The sequence below is a fragment of the Carlito syrichta genome, unplaced genomic scaffold, assembly GCF_000164805.1.
Source record: "Carlito syrichta isolate Samal-C Ts95f unplaced genomic scaffold, Tarsius_syrichta-2.0.1 Scaffold315850, whole genome shotgun sequence".
Lineage (NCBI taxonomy): Eukaryota > Metazoa > Chordata > Mammalia > Primates > Tarsiidae > Carlito > Carlito syrichta.
In genome coordinates this window covers 292,745-307,359 of record NW_007259946.1, presented here as the reverse complement: position 1 = coordinate 307,359, position 14,615 = coordinate 292,745, and the positions used below count along the sequence as shown (strand labels likewise).

General features: G+C 40.2%; 1 protein-coding gene across 2 annotated transcripts in view; it reads right to left on the bottom strand.

The window, feature by feature from the left end:
- The window catches only part of VPS13D (vacuolar protein sorting 13 homolog D), a 255,403-nt gene that overhangs the window by 141,896 nt on the left and 98,892 nt on the right, over positions 1–14,615 (bottom strand). The window contains exons 39-45 of one of the 2 annotated variants that reach the window (XM_021706673.1): positions 13,173–13,247; positions 9,577–9,682; positions 7,710–7,862; positions 5,460–5,595; positions 4,016–4,063; positions 1,519–1,669; positions 1,117–1,327 (exon numbers count right to left, since the gene is read on the bottom strand). In XM_021706673.1, the coding sequence (XP_021562348.1) occupies positions 1,117–1,327; positions 1,519–1,669; positions 4,016–4,063; positions 5,460–5,595; positions 7,710–7,862; positions 9,577–9,682; positions 13,173–13,247 (880 nt within the window). The remainder of the gene's footprint in view (positions 1–1,116; positions 1,328–1,518; positions 1,670–4,015; positions 4,064–5,459; positions 5,596–7,709; positions 7,863–9,576; positions 9,683–13,172; positions 13,248–14,615) is intronic. The other variant, XM_008073459.2, reaches the window with a different exon arrangement.

Genomic DNA, 14,615 nt, shown 5'->3' with positions numbered 1-14,615 from the left:
TCCTTTGACCTATGGGTTATTTAGAAAAATGCTGTTTAATGTCCAAATATTTAGGGATTTATTAGGCATCTTATCATTGTTGATTTCTAATATAATTTTATTGTGATCAGGAATTATATCCTATATGATTTCAATTCTTTAATATTTGTTGATCTTTGTTTTATAGTTCAGCAGATGGTCTCTTTTCATGAATGTTTCACACATACTTGAAAAAAAGGTATAATCTGGAGTTTCTAGATAAAGTGTTCTATGAACAATCAGAACAAGCTAATTGATAGCACTGTTCCAATCTCACATCTATATTGATATTTTTGTTCTATGAATTACTGAAAAGGAAGTGTTAAAACCAGCAATTATGACTATTTCTCTCTTTAGTCTGTTAACAATTTGCAAATCTAGGTTAGCAATTTGCAAACAGTAAAATTATTTACATTATTATTGTATCTATTCTATAAATTTAAACTGAATGCCTTGAATGCCTGTCTTCACTATAAAGGAGACTGAAGCTAATGATCTCTAATCTAAACCAGTTCAAAGTCTAAATTTTTTAGGGACTAACAATAACAATCCAGTAATTTTTCCAATATTGAATCTGGTAGCCGATTACTTATATTCTTCGAGAAGGATAAAACAGGAGCTTAGGCAATTTTGTCAAAGTCCTCAAAAGGTCGGTATTTGAACCTTCGTCCAAATATTCTGATTTCGTGCATTCAAAAAGTTACCAACCTCAAGATCTGGCTTCCCAATTTAGTAATGGAAACTTGGTTGTTGTTGTTTTTTTCTCCTCCCTGTATGTCCTCTCTTTATGTTGATACACACACACAAACACACACACACACACACACACACACACACACACACACACACACACACACAAATTTCTAATCTTGTATGTGGGGATAGTATGCTTGTTTCTTGCATAAATATTAAATTAAAAGAAAACCCCTCCAATCCTTACCAAGGGTTAACCCTTAACTCAAGAACGTAAGGAATAAGTTCATTAAGGTTTTAAATAAGCACAACTGAATGACAAAAGATCCTTAGAGAATCATTTTTTTCCCTGAACAGAAAAAACAAAAAAGAAAATTTGCATGCCATTACAGTGGTACTACATACCTGAAGAATCGACTTTTTTCTGTGTCCATGGAGTGGCACTCTCGTTTGCTGCTACTAACCTCTGTTGTCTTCACTACATTGGTCCAATGAATAGGAGCCTTACAAAAAAATACACCCAATCCTTTGGGCCGGGCCTGTAGTCGCCAAGAAGTGAGGTGTAAAGGCACAGCAAATGAATCCCCTGGCATGACAGCAGGAAGCACCACTGGTTCTGCCACAGAAATAAGTGTCAGCTCCTTTAAGCATTGGTCTTCCACCCAAAGACTGACTATCTCAGGACAAAAGGAAGACAGACAATATACAATGACTGCTTGGGAAGATACCACTGGGGAAAAAACAGACCTAACAACAGTCAACAAATATTTATCAAGCATTACTATATTTGAAACAATGAAAACATACTGTCTGGAGCGGATGGGCTGTCCAGTCTTAGTTCCATTGGTGTCTCAAGTCTGTTCCTTACAATAAGGGCTGATCGAACAGTGATTACTTTTCGAGCACTGCCTTCCATAGTCACCGCAAAAACCACCCGAACAGGTGGGAGTGAAGAAAACTATGAAAGAGAGATACAAGTAAAATATCTAAATCCAAAGCAATTTATTATTACTATATATCTTCAATGAAATGAGTCATTAAAACCATTCAGTTTTAAAAAGACTGGATATCCTATAAATACAAACTGTTAAAAATAGCCAGCCACTGCTTTACTAGACTCTGATGTGGCCACGTGCTCTATGAGCTATGACTGTCGCCATGCTTCCTGGCTTTGGGCCCCTCCACCATCTCAGGGAGGTGAATCTTCTCTCTCTCTCTCTCTAATTTACTTTTAAATAAACTATATTTTCTAATCTAAAAAAAAATAGCCAACCTAAAAATTTCTACAAAAATAGATAACCTACTCAGACGTGATATCACAAAGTGTGTCACAAAGGAAAATCAGTCCTAAGCCTCTAGACACATTATAAAGAATGTTAACCTAAGACTATGGCAATAAACTAATATGGCAAACCTCCTGCAATTTGGTAAGAAAGTATCTGCTGGAAGTTATCCTTCATTCATAGTGCCCCTAGATTCCTACACATCAGCCGTTATACGGAAACTGAGAAATATTTATTTCCAACTCTACTGAAGGGGAATAAAATAAAGATCATCCAAAGCAACAAGAATTAGAAACAATGAGGGAGGACTTTGTAAAACATCAAATGATTCACCTTCTGTGCTATTTTTCTCCCAGAATAATATCAGACTGAGAGAGTATTTCCTGAACACGAACAATGGGTTGGGTACTGCCCAAATACCCACAGAAAAACAAAGGGAAGTCTTCTGAGATTAAGATTTGTCTCTGTAAAATCCAGAGAGTATATAAGAAAGAATCATCTCTATTGGTATGTCTTTCACAGGAATAAATAATAACTTCTTTTTTTTAATGTCATAAAGTTTACTCTCTAGGCCCATATACTATTCACTGACATGGCTATAGAAAAACCAACATTTGTATTTCAAAGGACTTTAAAAGCAAACTTCTCTTTCTTCACAATAAAAACTCTTTAGTTTCTGTTCCATAATCACTCTTTTATAAACAGGACACCAAAGTTCAGGAACTTAACATCACGGAGGGAAATTATTTATTTTTAGTCTTGGGTTACAGCCATTACATGATTTTTCCATATGTTCATTCACACACTTAACATACATTTTATGCTAATACCATATGACAGGATATTTTCTTAAAAGTATAAAACTCCACATTAGGTATACCAAAGAGAAAGTATTAATCTTAGAATGAGTATCTAGAACATATGAACTACACTTTTTTACTGGAGAAATAAATGGCATCACATTTAAGCTTTTCAATTCACAACTTTTTAAATTAAAACAAACAGTATGTTAAAAATCAACCTGATAAGCAATAAAATGAAGAGTTTTATGTTTTGAATCAAGACTTCTAAGGAGTCCAAATTAAAAGGCAAGCTATAATTTTCTAAGGTACTTTTATTTATTTATTTATTTTTTGTGAGTTGGAGTCTCACTCTGTCGCCCAGACTGGAGTGCAGTGGCCGCTCCCAGCCACTGCAGCCTCGATCTGCTGGGCTCCGGCAATCCTTCCACCTCAGCCTTCCAGTAGCTGGAACTATAGGTGCGCACTACCACACTCGGCTAATTTTTGATTTATTGTAGAGATGAGGTCTCTCCAAGTTGCCCAGGCGGGTCTCGAACCCACGGGCTCAGGCAATCCATTCACCTCAGCCTCCCAAGGCGCAAGATTACAGGCTGAGCCACTGAGCCCGGCTTCTAAAGTACTTTTAGAGGGACACAATCTTAGGCATAAACCATCATCAAAGCTCAAGCTTCCACTGACCTAGCCCCAACAAGACCCCAATAATCAAGGCCAATAACAACTCGTCTAAAATCCTAACATATTAGCTCTTTCTGGGTCTACCTGAAATTTTACATTTCAAACTTACAATCCTCAGAGAGAGAAAATTTTTTAAAGTTTTAAAATATCATCTTGTGATGATGTTTCCAAGGCTAAATAGAAAAAAAAATCTTGCTACTCTACTTCTTATTTACTTTCATGACCTTTGGACCCAAACCTATTAAATGCATATGGCCATACTAGGATTAATTTCTATTTTAATTTAGAAAGAAAAGGAGACCTTGGACCAAAACATTTGCTTTTTCTTCTCCTTTCCTGTAATTCTCAGTCTCACATACCAAGTTAGGTGAAAACATTTTCTTGTAACATTTTGGAAAAGAAAGGTTATCATTAACAGAAAAGGAAAGAAAAACACTTTGGTCACATATATGTCACAAAGTTCTCTAATCATCAAGAAACATTATATGGGTCAGGTGCAGTGTATATGCTCAATAAACACAACAACAGAAAAATCATACTCACATAAACCTGGGGATGTATAATATTTGTTCTGCTGCCAGGACTGCCAATCTAAGAAAAATTCCAAAAGTCAGAGAGTCAGCAGAGACCTAAGATAATAGCCATCTTTAAATTCAATGACAATATAATTTGCCTGGAAAGGTAGTGTTTGTAAATACTTTCAGGTAAAGTATGGTCTACTATGAAGATAAAATATCTTCTCATATGGGAAAAACAATATTCATTTTACAACCATTCAATGTCTGCCAAGTTTCTCCAGAATGCATCAATACAACAGAAAAATATTTATGAGGAAATTAGTACTTTCTTTACCAGATACAAATTTAGACAGAAAAGTACTCTTGGAAAAAAAAGGTTAGTTTGTTTATCTATAAGAAACTTGGGGCACAAGAGAACAACAGTGAAAATGTCCAAGAATATTTTTCATGAAGAAAGCAAGCATGAGGAAAGCTGTAATATCTCTTCAAATCTGCATTTTTACCTCACCACTGACTACCTAAAAATGAGTGCAATGATCCCATGAAGCACGACTGAGTGTGAGGCAAGAGTAGCCATGATATCTCCATCAGTCAAGCACCGGCCTCCACCCACACACACTGGTCAGGGACGCTACCTACATCAGGCTGGCACACCAGCCCCGAGGGGTAAAATCTGAGCCAGGGTGTATGTATGTGTGATCTGAAAATAAATGACACTCAACATCTCTCTTTGTGCCATAGAGAAGAATTTGGAGACACACAGCTAAAAGGACAAAGGAGCAGCATTAGAGGAAATGTAAAAAAGAGTGGATAGGGTCGGGTGTGGTGGCTCACACCTATAATCCCAGCACTTTGGGAGGTCAAGGCAAGAGGATTGCCTAAGTCCTAGGGTTCAAGACCAGCTTGGGCAATTTGGCGAGACCTCGCCTCTAAAATAAATCAAAAAAATTAGCCGGGTGTGATGGCATGCACCTGTGGTTCCAGCTACTTGGAAGGCTGAGGCAGAAGGATCCCCTGAGCTCATCAGGTCGAGGCTGCAGTGACTACGAACGTGCCATTGCACTCCAGCCTGGGCTACAGGGTGAGACTCCTACTAAAAAACAAAAAGACAGTGAATAAAGGAAGCATGATAAATATGAAATAAAGCCAAGACTCATGTTTGGCAAACCAGTAAATTGACAGTCAGGACAGCTGCTCATGAAATGGATCTGCACAGGTGAGGTAATGTGTTTCTGCCAATTTTAAATCTTGTTTTTCTACTGAAATTATCCATTGCCTGACTTGTCTACACACTGACTACTAATTCCTATCTATGACTGACCCAGTATGATTTAAACCTTCCTTGCAGAATTAGGGAAAATAAAGAACAAGACAATTTCACTAGAGCACTTAACCATCTGACTGCCTGGCTTTCAGGGTGTGGCCCTGGCACAACGGTGCCATTAAACACCCACACTACAGTCACACACCGTTGAGAAAGATGAATTTTTATCTGGTGCTGCATATCGGAAGAAGGTCCCGACTTTGTCCACAGACACGGGGCTCACTTGCTCCCAGCCATTTACTCTCACTTGCAGTTGATGAATCCGGAGGTCATGGGTGTGTCTGTAAGCCAGAGTACAGAAAAGATACTATTAAGCACAGTCTCAAAAGGGTAGATTCCATTCTGATCGACTATAAATAACAGTGTAAAAACCCAGCTGGCTAACCCTTTTGGGGATTGCCTAATGCAAGGGAAATCAAGGGCACAGTTTAACTGGGATTTTCACTTACAATACAGATTGCAGAATCTGCTCTAGTGAAAGCTTGACGGAGCTTGACCAAGAATGGCATTTACACTCCATTGCACAAACCACACAAATCGCAAATCCTGTACATGAGCCCAACCTTTATAAAATGATGATGTCAATGGGGTGGTAAAAACGTACAAGCAACTCAATCATATAATCATCATATAACTGTTGGAAATGCAATAAAAAAGTATTCTTCTTGGTTTCTTTGTTGAACATCCTACTCCTCTCAGAACCACATTCAGTTGTCTGGCTCTAGCCCTGTGACGACAGACAGGGTATTCGAGACACAGCCCTCAGACTTTAGGGCTCAAGTGCTCGGCTAAAACTGGTGCAGAAGGCAGTGGGCAGAACAGGAGGAACAGGAGGAAATTGCACATTTAATTCTATTTTCAACTTTGCCTAATTCAAGCCAGAAGTGAAATGGGGAACTGGATCTGAGGCTGACAGGAAAGGGGGAGGGAGGCATGGAGTGGGGTACCGTGTGCCAAAGGGGGAAGAAGCCAGAAAAGGCATTTATTTTTATTAATTCAAGCAGAATAGTGGGAATTGAAATGGGTTGCGAAACATGGAAACAAAAACGGAAGTGACGAAGAAGTCAAACTCCTGCTGCTGTAACGGACCCTGTGCTGATTAAGAAATGTGGCCCACAGCTTCACAGTTAGCTTCTCCAAGAGCTGTGCGGAAGGACAGAAAACTGATCACCACTCACCCCTGGACACCCTCCAGGGGCTTCCAGGTATGTGTGCCCAACACAGTGATTTAAGCTTTTTCCCCCTTTAGAGCCACTGAGGACTCACAAGTTCAGAACTCTCCCCTCTTGAGAATATAGTGTGTGGGTACAAAGCTATGCAAAGGCATAAGTGCTTGATTTGGGAGCGGGTCTGTACTCACAGACTTACAGCACCACGGAAAGCACATGGCTGTGTAATGCTGAAGACTACCTCTTCAATTTCAGGTCGGTTTGAAAATAAATGAGGCTCAAACACTAAATCTTAACTTTTTCAAACACTAAGTCTTAACTCTTCATATCTACTGGATAGCACTTAAATTTTAAAACATTTGTAAATAATAGGACATGTTATTAGACATTTTAGAATCGCTCGGTAACCAGATAACCTTGTTCCACATTTATCCCAATCTTTTGGCTGGCTACTTCAGGAATGAATTAGCTAGTAGTCTCCCTATCAGTTATTCTGAATCTTCTTTGAATCAGAAGATTCTTCTTTGAATCAGAATTTCTATCTTATTACTGGTTTTGCTTCCTGAAACTATCTGCTTGCTAAAAATGCTATGTTTGGCACTGAAATCAACATGCTTTGAGAACTATTTAAGGATACTATGTCATCATTGCATCATGAAAACCAAGCCAGGATGCAATGAACTTGAATGTCACGATCTGTTGATGCTTTGGCAAATTATGTGAAACCCACTGGTTATCACCTCACATATAAAATAAATGAATAGTTAATGGAAAGACACGTATCTCCAAGATAGAGAGGTAGTCAATATTTTTTAAAAGGAAGCACTGATTTTCAAACATCATTTAAAAAGAAAACATGGCTGGGTGCGGTGGCTCACACCTGTAATCCCACTACTTTGGGAGGCAGAGGCAAGGGGACTACCTGAGTCTAGGGGTTCAAGACCAGCCTAGGCAACTTGGTGGGACTCATCTCTACAATAAACCAAAACATTAGCTGGGCATGGTGGCACATGCCTGTAGTTTCAGCTACTTGGAAGACGGAGGTAGAAGGATCACCTGAACCCAGCAGGCTGAGGCTACAGTAGCCATGAGCCTGCCACTGCACTCCAGCCTGGGTGACAGAATGAGACTTTGACTCAAAAAAACCCAAAAAAACAACAAAAAAAACCCACTAAAGACAGTCATTTATATCTATTTTTTAAGGAAAAGAATAAACTATACCTTACCTGTGTCTTAACTTTCCTCTTGCTTCAAATTCAAAGGGAATCTCTTCACCTGTGAGGACCTCCCGCCATTCACTAACATTGTGAGCGTCATCCAGGAGCGTGCCATTCCCTTCCGGAACTGCCCCTGGACTCCCGCTGTGAGACAGTGCAGCCCTGGAACCAAGTCAGATGATACCAGCTTGTCCCCCTTTCCACCACTCCCTCTCACAAGGCTCTATGCTCAGGAGCAGAACCCTCCTAGAACTAGACTCCCAGCAACAAGGCCATATAACCCAGCTATGAAGAATGACCTCAAAGGTCAGTAGCTACAGTTACTTTCATGCTCAATCACAACTTATTTAAGATTTTAGAAACAGTTGAAAGCTGTCACTATACAGTCACTTATCTCTAGCAGTAGAGTCTGGTGCATATAAACGAAGGCATGACTTTTTAAAAGTAGCATTATGGCCAGGAATGGTGGCTCACACCTGTAATCCCAGCACTTTCAGAGGCCAAGGCAGGAGGATCACTTGAACCCAAGAGTTTGAGGCCAACCTGGGCAACATAATGAGACCAGTCTGAGCAACATAGCCAGAACCCCATCTCTATTTAAAAAAAAAAAAAACCTGTTAAAAATTAGATGGGCATGGTGACGTCCACCTGTAGTACAAGCTACTTGGGAGGCTGAGGTGGGAGGATCACTTGAGCCTGGGAGTTCAAGGCTATAGCAAACTATAACCTGGCTACTGCGCTCCAGGCTAGATGACAGAGGAAGACTCCATCTCCAAAAATAAAGATAAAAATAAAAATAAAAAATAAATTAAGTGACTAGCTAGAATTAACAGACATAAACTGTTAAAACAACCAAATAAACAAAAAAGTCTCTTCTAATGTACTGTCATGATGGGGAGGCAGGAGAAATGTGATATGAAATCAAGTGATCTGTAACTCATATCAGGTGCTTATTACCTAAGCTGGAATGATCACCATATATTTGGAATGCTGAGCCAAGATCCAAATGGGCAACAAGTTATTAGAAAAATGGTCAGGCACAGAGGCTCATGCAGTGACTCACGCCTATAGATCCCAACATCTTGGGAGGCTGAGGCAGGAGGATCACTTAAGGTCTGGAGTTCAAGATCAGCCTGAGCAACATAGCAAAACACTGTCTCTACAAAAACATTTAAAAAATTAGCTGGGCGTGGTGGTGTGCGCCTGTAGTCCCACCTACTCAAGAGGCTGAGGCAGAATAACTGCTTGAGCCCAGGAGGTCGAGGCTACAGTGGGCCATGATTGTGTCACTGCCTCCAGCCTGGGCACAGAGTGAGACCCTGACTCAAAAACAAAACAAATAAACAAACAAAAATTAAAAATAAAAGGTTATCTCTTGGCTTACGTAAACTTACTTGTTCTTCAAATTCCATCCAGTTCTGGGTTAAAGAGTGTTTTAGGTATGAAAGATAATTTTTTAGGGGCAGGCAAAGTGTGGGAGAGGTTTTCAAAGCAGTCTTAGAAGAAAAGTGCAAAACGTTTAGTTTAATAACCATATGCAGCTTCTTTAAAGGGGGAAGGGGGTGGAAATTGAGAAAAGATGGAATAACTTTTCTTTCACACATCCTACTCACATCCTTAAATGCCTGACTTTTAAACATAATGTATACCAGGATCAAGATCATAATTTGATTATTTCAGACTGAGGAACTACTTCTCTGACTACAGACTCTACATAGAACCAGAACCTCCATCACAAATCTCAGCAAGACAGCAAGCTAATATAATCAAATATAATCCCAGGAGCCTCAAAGAAAGAGCCCACCTTGCTCTGGCAGGTTGGTACCAAGAGGCTGTGGTGGTGGAGATTACTCTGTAACTAACCAGTGCTCCTTACCTGGTGGGTGTGGTAGTCAGGGTGGCAAACCACAAGGTACACCCCGTGTGATTCCTCAGAGCAAAGGGGACAAACGGCTGCCGGCGCTTGGGGGTTTTCATCTCTGCTACAACAAATGGAAGAAAGTTATTAGCAGGCGCTTCTCTCTGCATGACAGAGACCCTCCCCACATCTGAAGACAGTACCCAAGTTGTCTCTTATGTGAAGGGGCTGAAGGTGAAGGTTCGAGAAAAGGAACTGCCACAGGTGTGCCAATTGGAGAAATGGAAGCTCCAAGTGTTTGGTGGCTGCTATGGGCAACTTGGTCCCCCTCTGGCTACTCTCAGGTCCTGATTCTGCCCCAACTCTTGTGGGCCTTAGCTCTCAGAAGGCATCAAGCCCTAACTTGACCAGAACCGAGAAAGAGATAAAAATGGAAGCCCCATTACTCCCAAGGAACACATTCTAAGTAGGTAACCCAAATTGGAACAAGACATATCATGTGTACTTATTTAAACTCTGTCCAAAAAGCCTTTACTTTGACAAAGCCTCCCTTTATATAAAAGTTACCCTTCAGTCATACTACGCATATTATAGCAAAATAAAAACATTCTTTCCTATTCTGTTATACTAATCGTTATTTCTTTTATCTCTGGAAAATCAGAGGTATACTATCCCAAAGTTTTTTACATGAACATTTTAGCTCATTTTTTAAAACACAGATACCACCACCACCACCACCTCCTATGATAAGGTGGGTACTGTGGTGGCTACAAAAGGAGCACAAAGCATGGCTTCACTGCACAAAAGCATCTAATCAGGGAAGCCCAAGAGAAGCAATGATCAACGCAAAACTGCACGCAGTCAGATTTCAGAGAGAGGTGGCTTGTTCATAATACTGCAGGAAATCCTTAAGGAAGGCTTTCTGGTGCCCGGGCTGCCGTGGGAGACAAACCCCTCTGCAGGCACCACTGCCCATGCCATGTGGCTTGGCACAGGACAGAGAGTGCCAAGGAGGGACAGCAGCGCCTCTAACCAAGCCTGTGTCTCCTCCAGGAGCCCCACAAATGAAGAGGGAGGCGGCAGCAGCAACCCAGCAAAGGGAAGCCTCCTGGCAGACATGCTCCCAACACACGTGTGCACACACACAAGGGTGTGGCCCAGTCATATGATGTGTCCAGCTTCACAGCATGAAGACAGCCTGAGGATGACAGTGACTCAAATGGCCTGCAGCTGGGGAGAAAATGACATCTAGAGGGGAGCAAAGGCTGACTGCAGAGAGTACGACAGCAAAACCGAACTCACCCTGAAGAACCACATTCCTGTGAACAAAATTGAGAAGGCAAAATGCAACATGTCCTTCCTGTTATGATCTCCTGAGTAAGGCACGGGGCTGTATCCTAACAGTCAATAATTACCACTGCCTTTTCAAAACCAGTCATTTCCTTTTTTCCCGTATATCTTACAAAGTTTTCATAGGTTAGTACTATAAATACTGCAAAACAAGCAATTTCAGGTCAAGGCAAGTTCTATTTTGATAACGACAATGGCTCAGGAAAGTCCGCAGTATAGTCGTCTGCTACATAAATCAGCAGTCTCCAGTGTGTTTCCACAATTTTGTGTCCGGTCATTTAGAGACTGCCCCCGAGACTTCTAAAGATAGTCTCTGTCTAGGAATATGCCCATTTCTCACCCCAATGGCCTCACTTAGTTTCCAGGGTTTGCTTAAAAAAAAATAGTGTTCATCAAGTAGAAAATTAAGGAGTAGCTGTAAGGCTGCTGACAAGAGCAGAGGGGGAGTAAAAAATTTAAGAGCTGTCTGCAGGGTAAACGGTATTTACTGTGGCACTTTGAAAGGCACCTCCCTCTCCATGAGTGCAATGAGCGAGCTGCTTTTATTACAGTAGATAAAGGACCCAGGAGAAAAAGAAGCCAGATGTGCTTTCATATCCCACTGTGAGCCTGACTGTAAGTTTCCATTTGCAAATTAGATTTAAAAAGAGCAGGTGGCAGATGGCTTTGATCACTTTGTATTACAGAATAAAGTGCTAGGAATCCATACAGACATAGTCACAAGCACATAGCTTTGGAGTTAAATAGTAGGCACAATGGGTAGGTCCCCACGCTTCTTGCATTGATTCAACATAATGGCCCAGATTTCAGTAACCCACCTCTCTGAGGATAAAAATACACAGCAGGCACACAAATCCAAACCCAAAATCAGGCGACAAATCTTACATCTCCTGCACTAGGGTTCAAATAAACTGTGTACTTGCCTTTGGCATAGTACCAGAGGAAAAAAATCCCAAGTCCATCAAAGAGAACATTATTCCCCGGTGGCCTCAGAAAATCTGCCCCTGGTGACCAAACCCAATTTCTTCATGGGCTGAGAGAACCTAAAGCTCCTCATATCCAAGTTCAGCTTCAAACAGCTCCAGTTAAGGTAATTTCTACCCCTTTGGACTCATTTCACACAGTAATTCTGCATTATAAACAGTGTACGTGTTCATACTATATAAGCAGCTCAGCCCATCAGAAAGGACCTGGTTTTAAATCATAAGAAATAAAGTCCCAGGTCTGCTACCGGCTAGTCAAGTGAATGACGGCAAATTAAATAGTGTCTCTGAGTCTCACTATCCTCATCAGCTAAGCAGGCATGAGGCTTGGCTTAGCCCCAAAGATTAAATAACACATTGAAAGCTCAGAAGCATAAATCCAGGTGAAAATGAAGATTCGGCCACGGGCTTCCTTTGTGAGCCTTCTCTCACACATTCATCCTATTAAAACTTCCAGGAGGCAGGGGGATGGGGGGACACAGCCATGCCCTCGTGAATTACATCCCTGTTCTATACTCCTGGTAAAGAAAGCTCAAATGGTCTTTTTTAAATCAAAAAATAGCATGATGTATAATCTGGAATTAGCCACATACAAACATAAAATCAATCAGATTAAATCACATTCCTTAAAGGAAAAAATGAACATCTGGGATTCCAATTCCCCAGTATTCATGGTGTTTTCTACCATATTCACTTACCAGTCAAATTCTCAAGGAACTTTAAAGGGTTAGGGATAGAAATAAAGAACATTTTCTTTTCTGTCTCCTAAGCAGAAATTAAGGTTTGTGTCAAGGCAATTATTTACAGGGAAATTTTTTCTTTACTAGGATGTTTCTCTTGGCTCTGATCTTGATGATTATAGCTGCTTTCCACAGAGATCCTGGCATCCCCATGAGGATAATGTTCAGTGAGTATTGTACAAATGCTTGCAGCACTGCCTGATGGAGACTGGTGTTCTTCCATCTACTTGCTTTCGAATATGAGAAACTGCCTCTAACTAACATTGGACATTCTGTATCACACACATGGGGTTTATTCCATTTCCATCAAGGTTAAGGGAGATGGAAGAGAGACAATAGAGAAATCAGCATATCCCTACTTCTGGGATAAAGAGCCACATTATTCATGAGTTGGAAATGTTCTTTCCTATTATTAAAGTAAAGTACTCACGACTGGGTAAACCCCCATTCCACTTCCATTCACAAAAAAAAATAAAATTGATGTACAAGGCAGTTCTTAAAACAGAAATATAAAGCAAGCCCTCGCTTGGCTATACTGTACCTCTAGCATAGATCTGGTGCTCTAGATTAGTCAGACTGGCTGTACTCCTAGTTCTAAGGTAGACAAGGGGGAGGCCTGGTAGACAGAGAGACAAAGTTAGAGGGTAAGAATAAATACAGTGAATAAGAAGACTCACCTCCAAACAATAAGCACAAATAGAAAACATTACAAAAATAACAAGCATCATGCAATTATAGGGTCATTCCTTTCAGTGATTATTAAGAACTAAGAATGGACCTAAAAAAAATGAACAAAACACGTTTTATGCTAGCATTTACTGTGGAGGCTATGTAAAAGTAGCATGCTCCTTTTGTTCTGAACCAGGAAAAGAAAATGTATTGAATGTTCCCTTAATAGAATGACAAGACTTCTGAAGATTTTTAATTTAAAACATACTATGTTCTTAAATGTCATAGAAAAGTTACAAAAACCAACCAGCACAGATTTTAGTAAGGGTTGCTCCATTCCAATTGGAAAGCATGCAGTAGAATGCTAGTTGCTAGTCTCAGGGTCTCAAAAACTTAGGGGAAGAGTCAGTATGTGTTTAAACCATCTCTACTAAGGAATTATCGTATTGTTTAAATTCTAAATTAAGCTTGGAAGTTTTCATAATATTTGATATTTTCATAAAATGTCCTTAAATACAAAACTAACAAATTCACTGAAGTGCTACACCATCCAGGTTTACATGCAGAATCAGGCCTTACTGAACAAAGTCAACAATTATGTCAAAAAAAGGCCAATATTTTCTTTTCCATGCTAAAAAAACAGTGAGAAACCAGCAGTGGGGAAATATGACTAAATATTATTTTCTTTTTGAGTTGGAGTCTTACTCTGTTGCCCAGACTGAAGTGCAGCAGCACGCTCACGGCTACCGCAGCCACAACCTACTGGGCTTAGGCGATCCTTCTGCCTCAGCCTTCCAAGTAGCTAGAACTACAGGTATGCACAATCATGCCTGGCTAATTTTTTGATTTATTATAGAGACAAGATCTCACCAAGTTGCCCAGGCTCAACCCCTGTACTCAGGCAGTCCTCACTCCTCAGCTTTCCAAAGAGCTGGGATTACAGGCTTAAGCCATAGTGCCTGGTCTAAATATTCTTAAATAAGACCTGAAAGTTTATGATCGGTTAAACAAGGTTGAACCTACTCACTTTCAAAACAGATGACCAGTTATCATTTTAGTAGGCCTACTAAAAGAATACGATCTGGAATGTGCTATACTACAACCTAGAAGTTGCCAATAAGAAAAGAAGTATGGAAATGTAGATATATTCAAGTTATGCCTGATTAAAAAGATGCATTACACCTTTATAGGTCTAAGTAACCAGAAAAATCTGTAAGTAAATAAAAACCAAGCTTTAACTGAGTCCTAGCATTTAACATAGATGAGGCAGCTTATTAACTATAAAGAGAGGGGAGAAAACTTAAAAAAGGAGGGA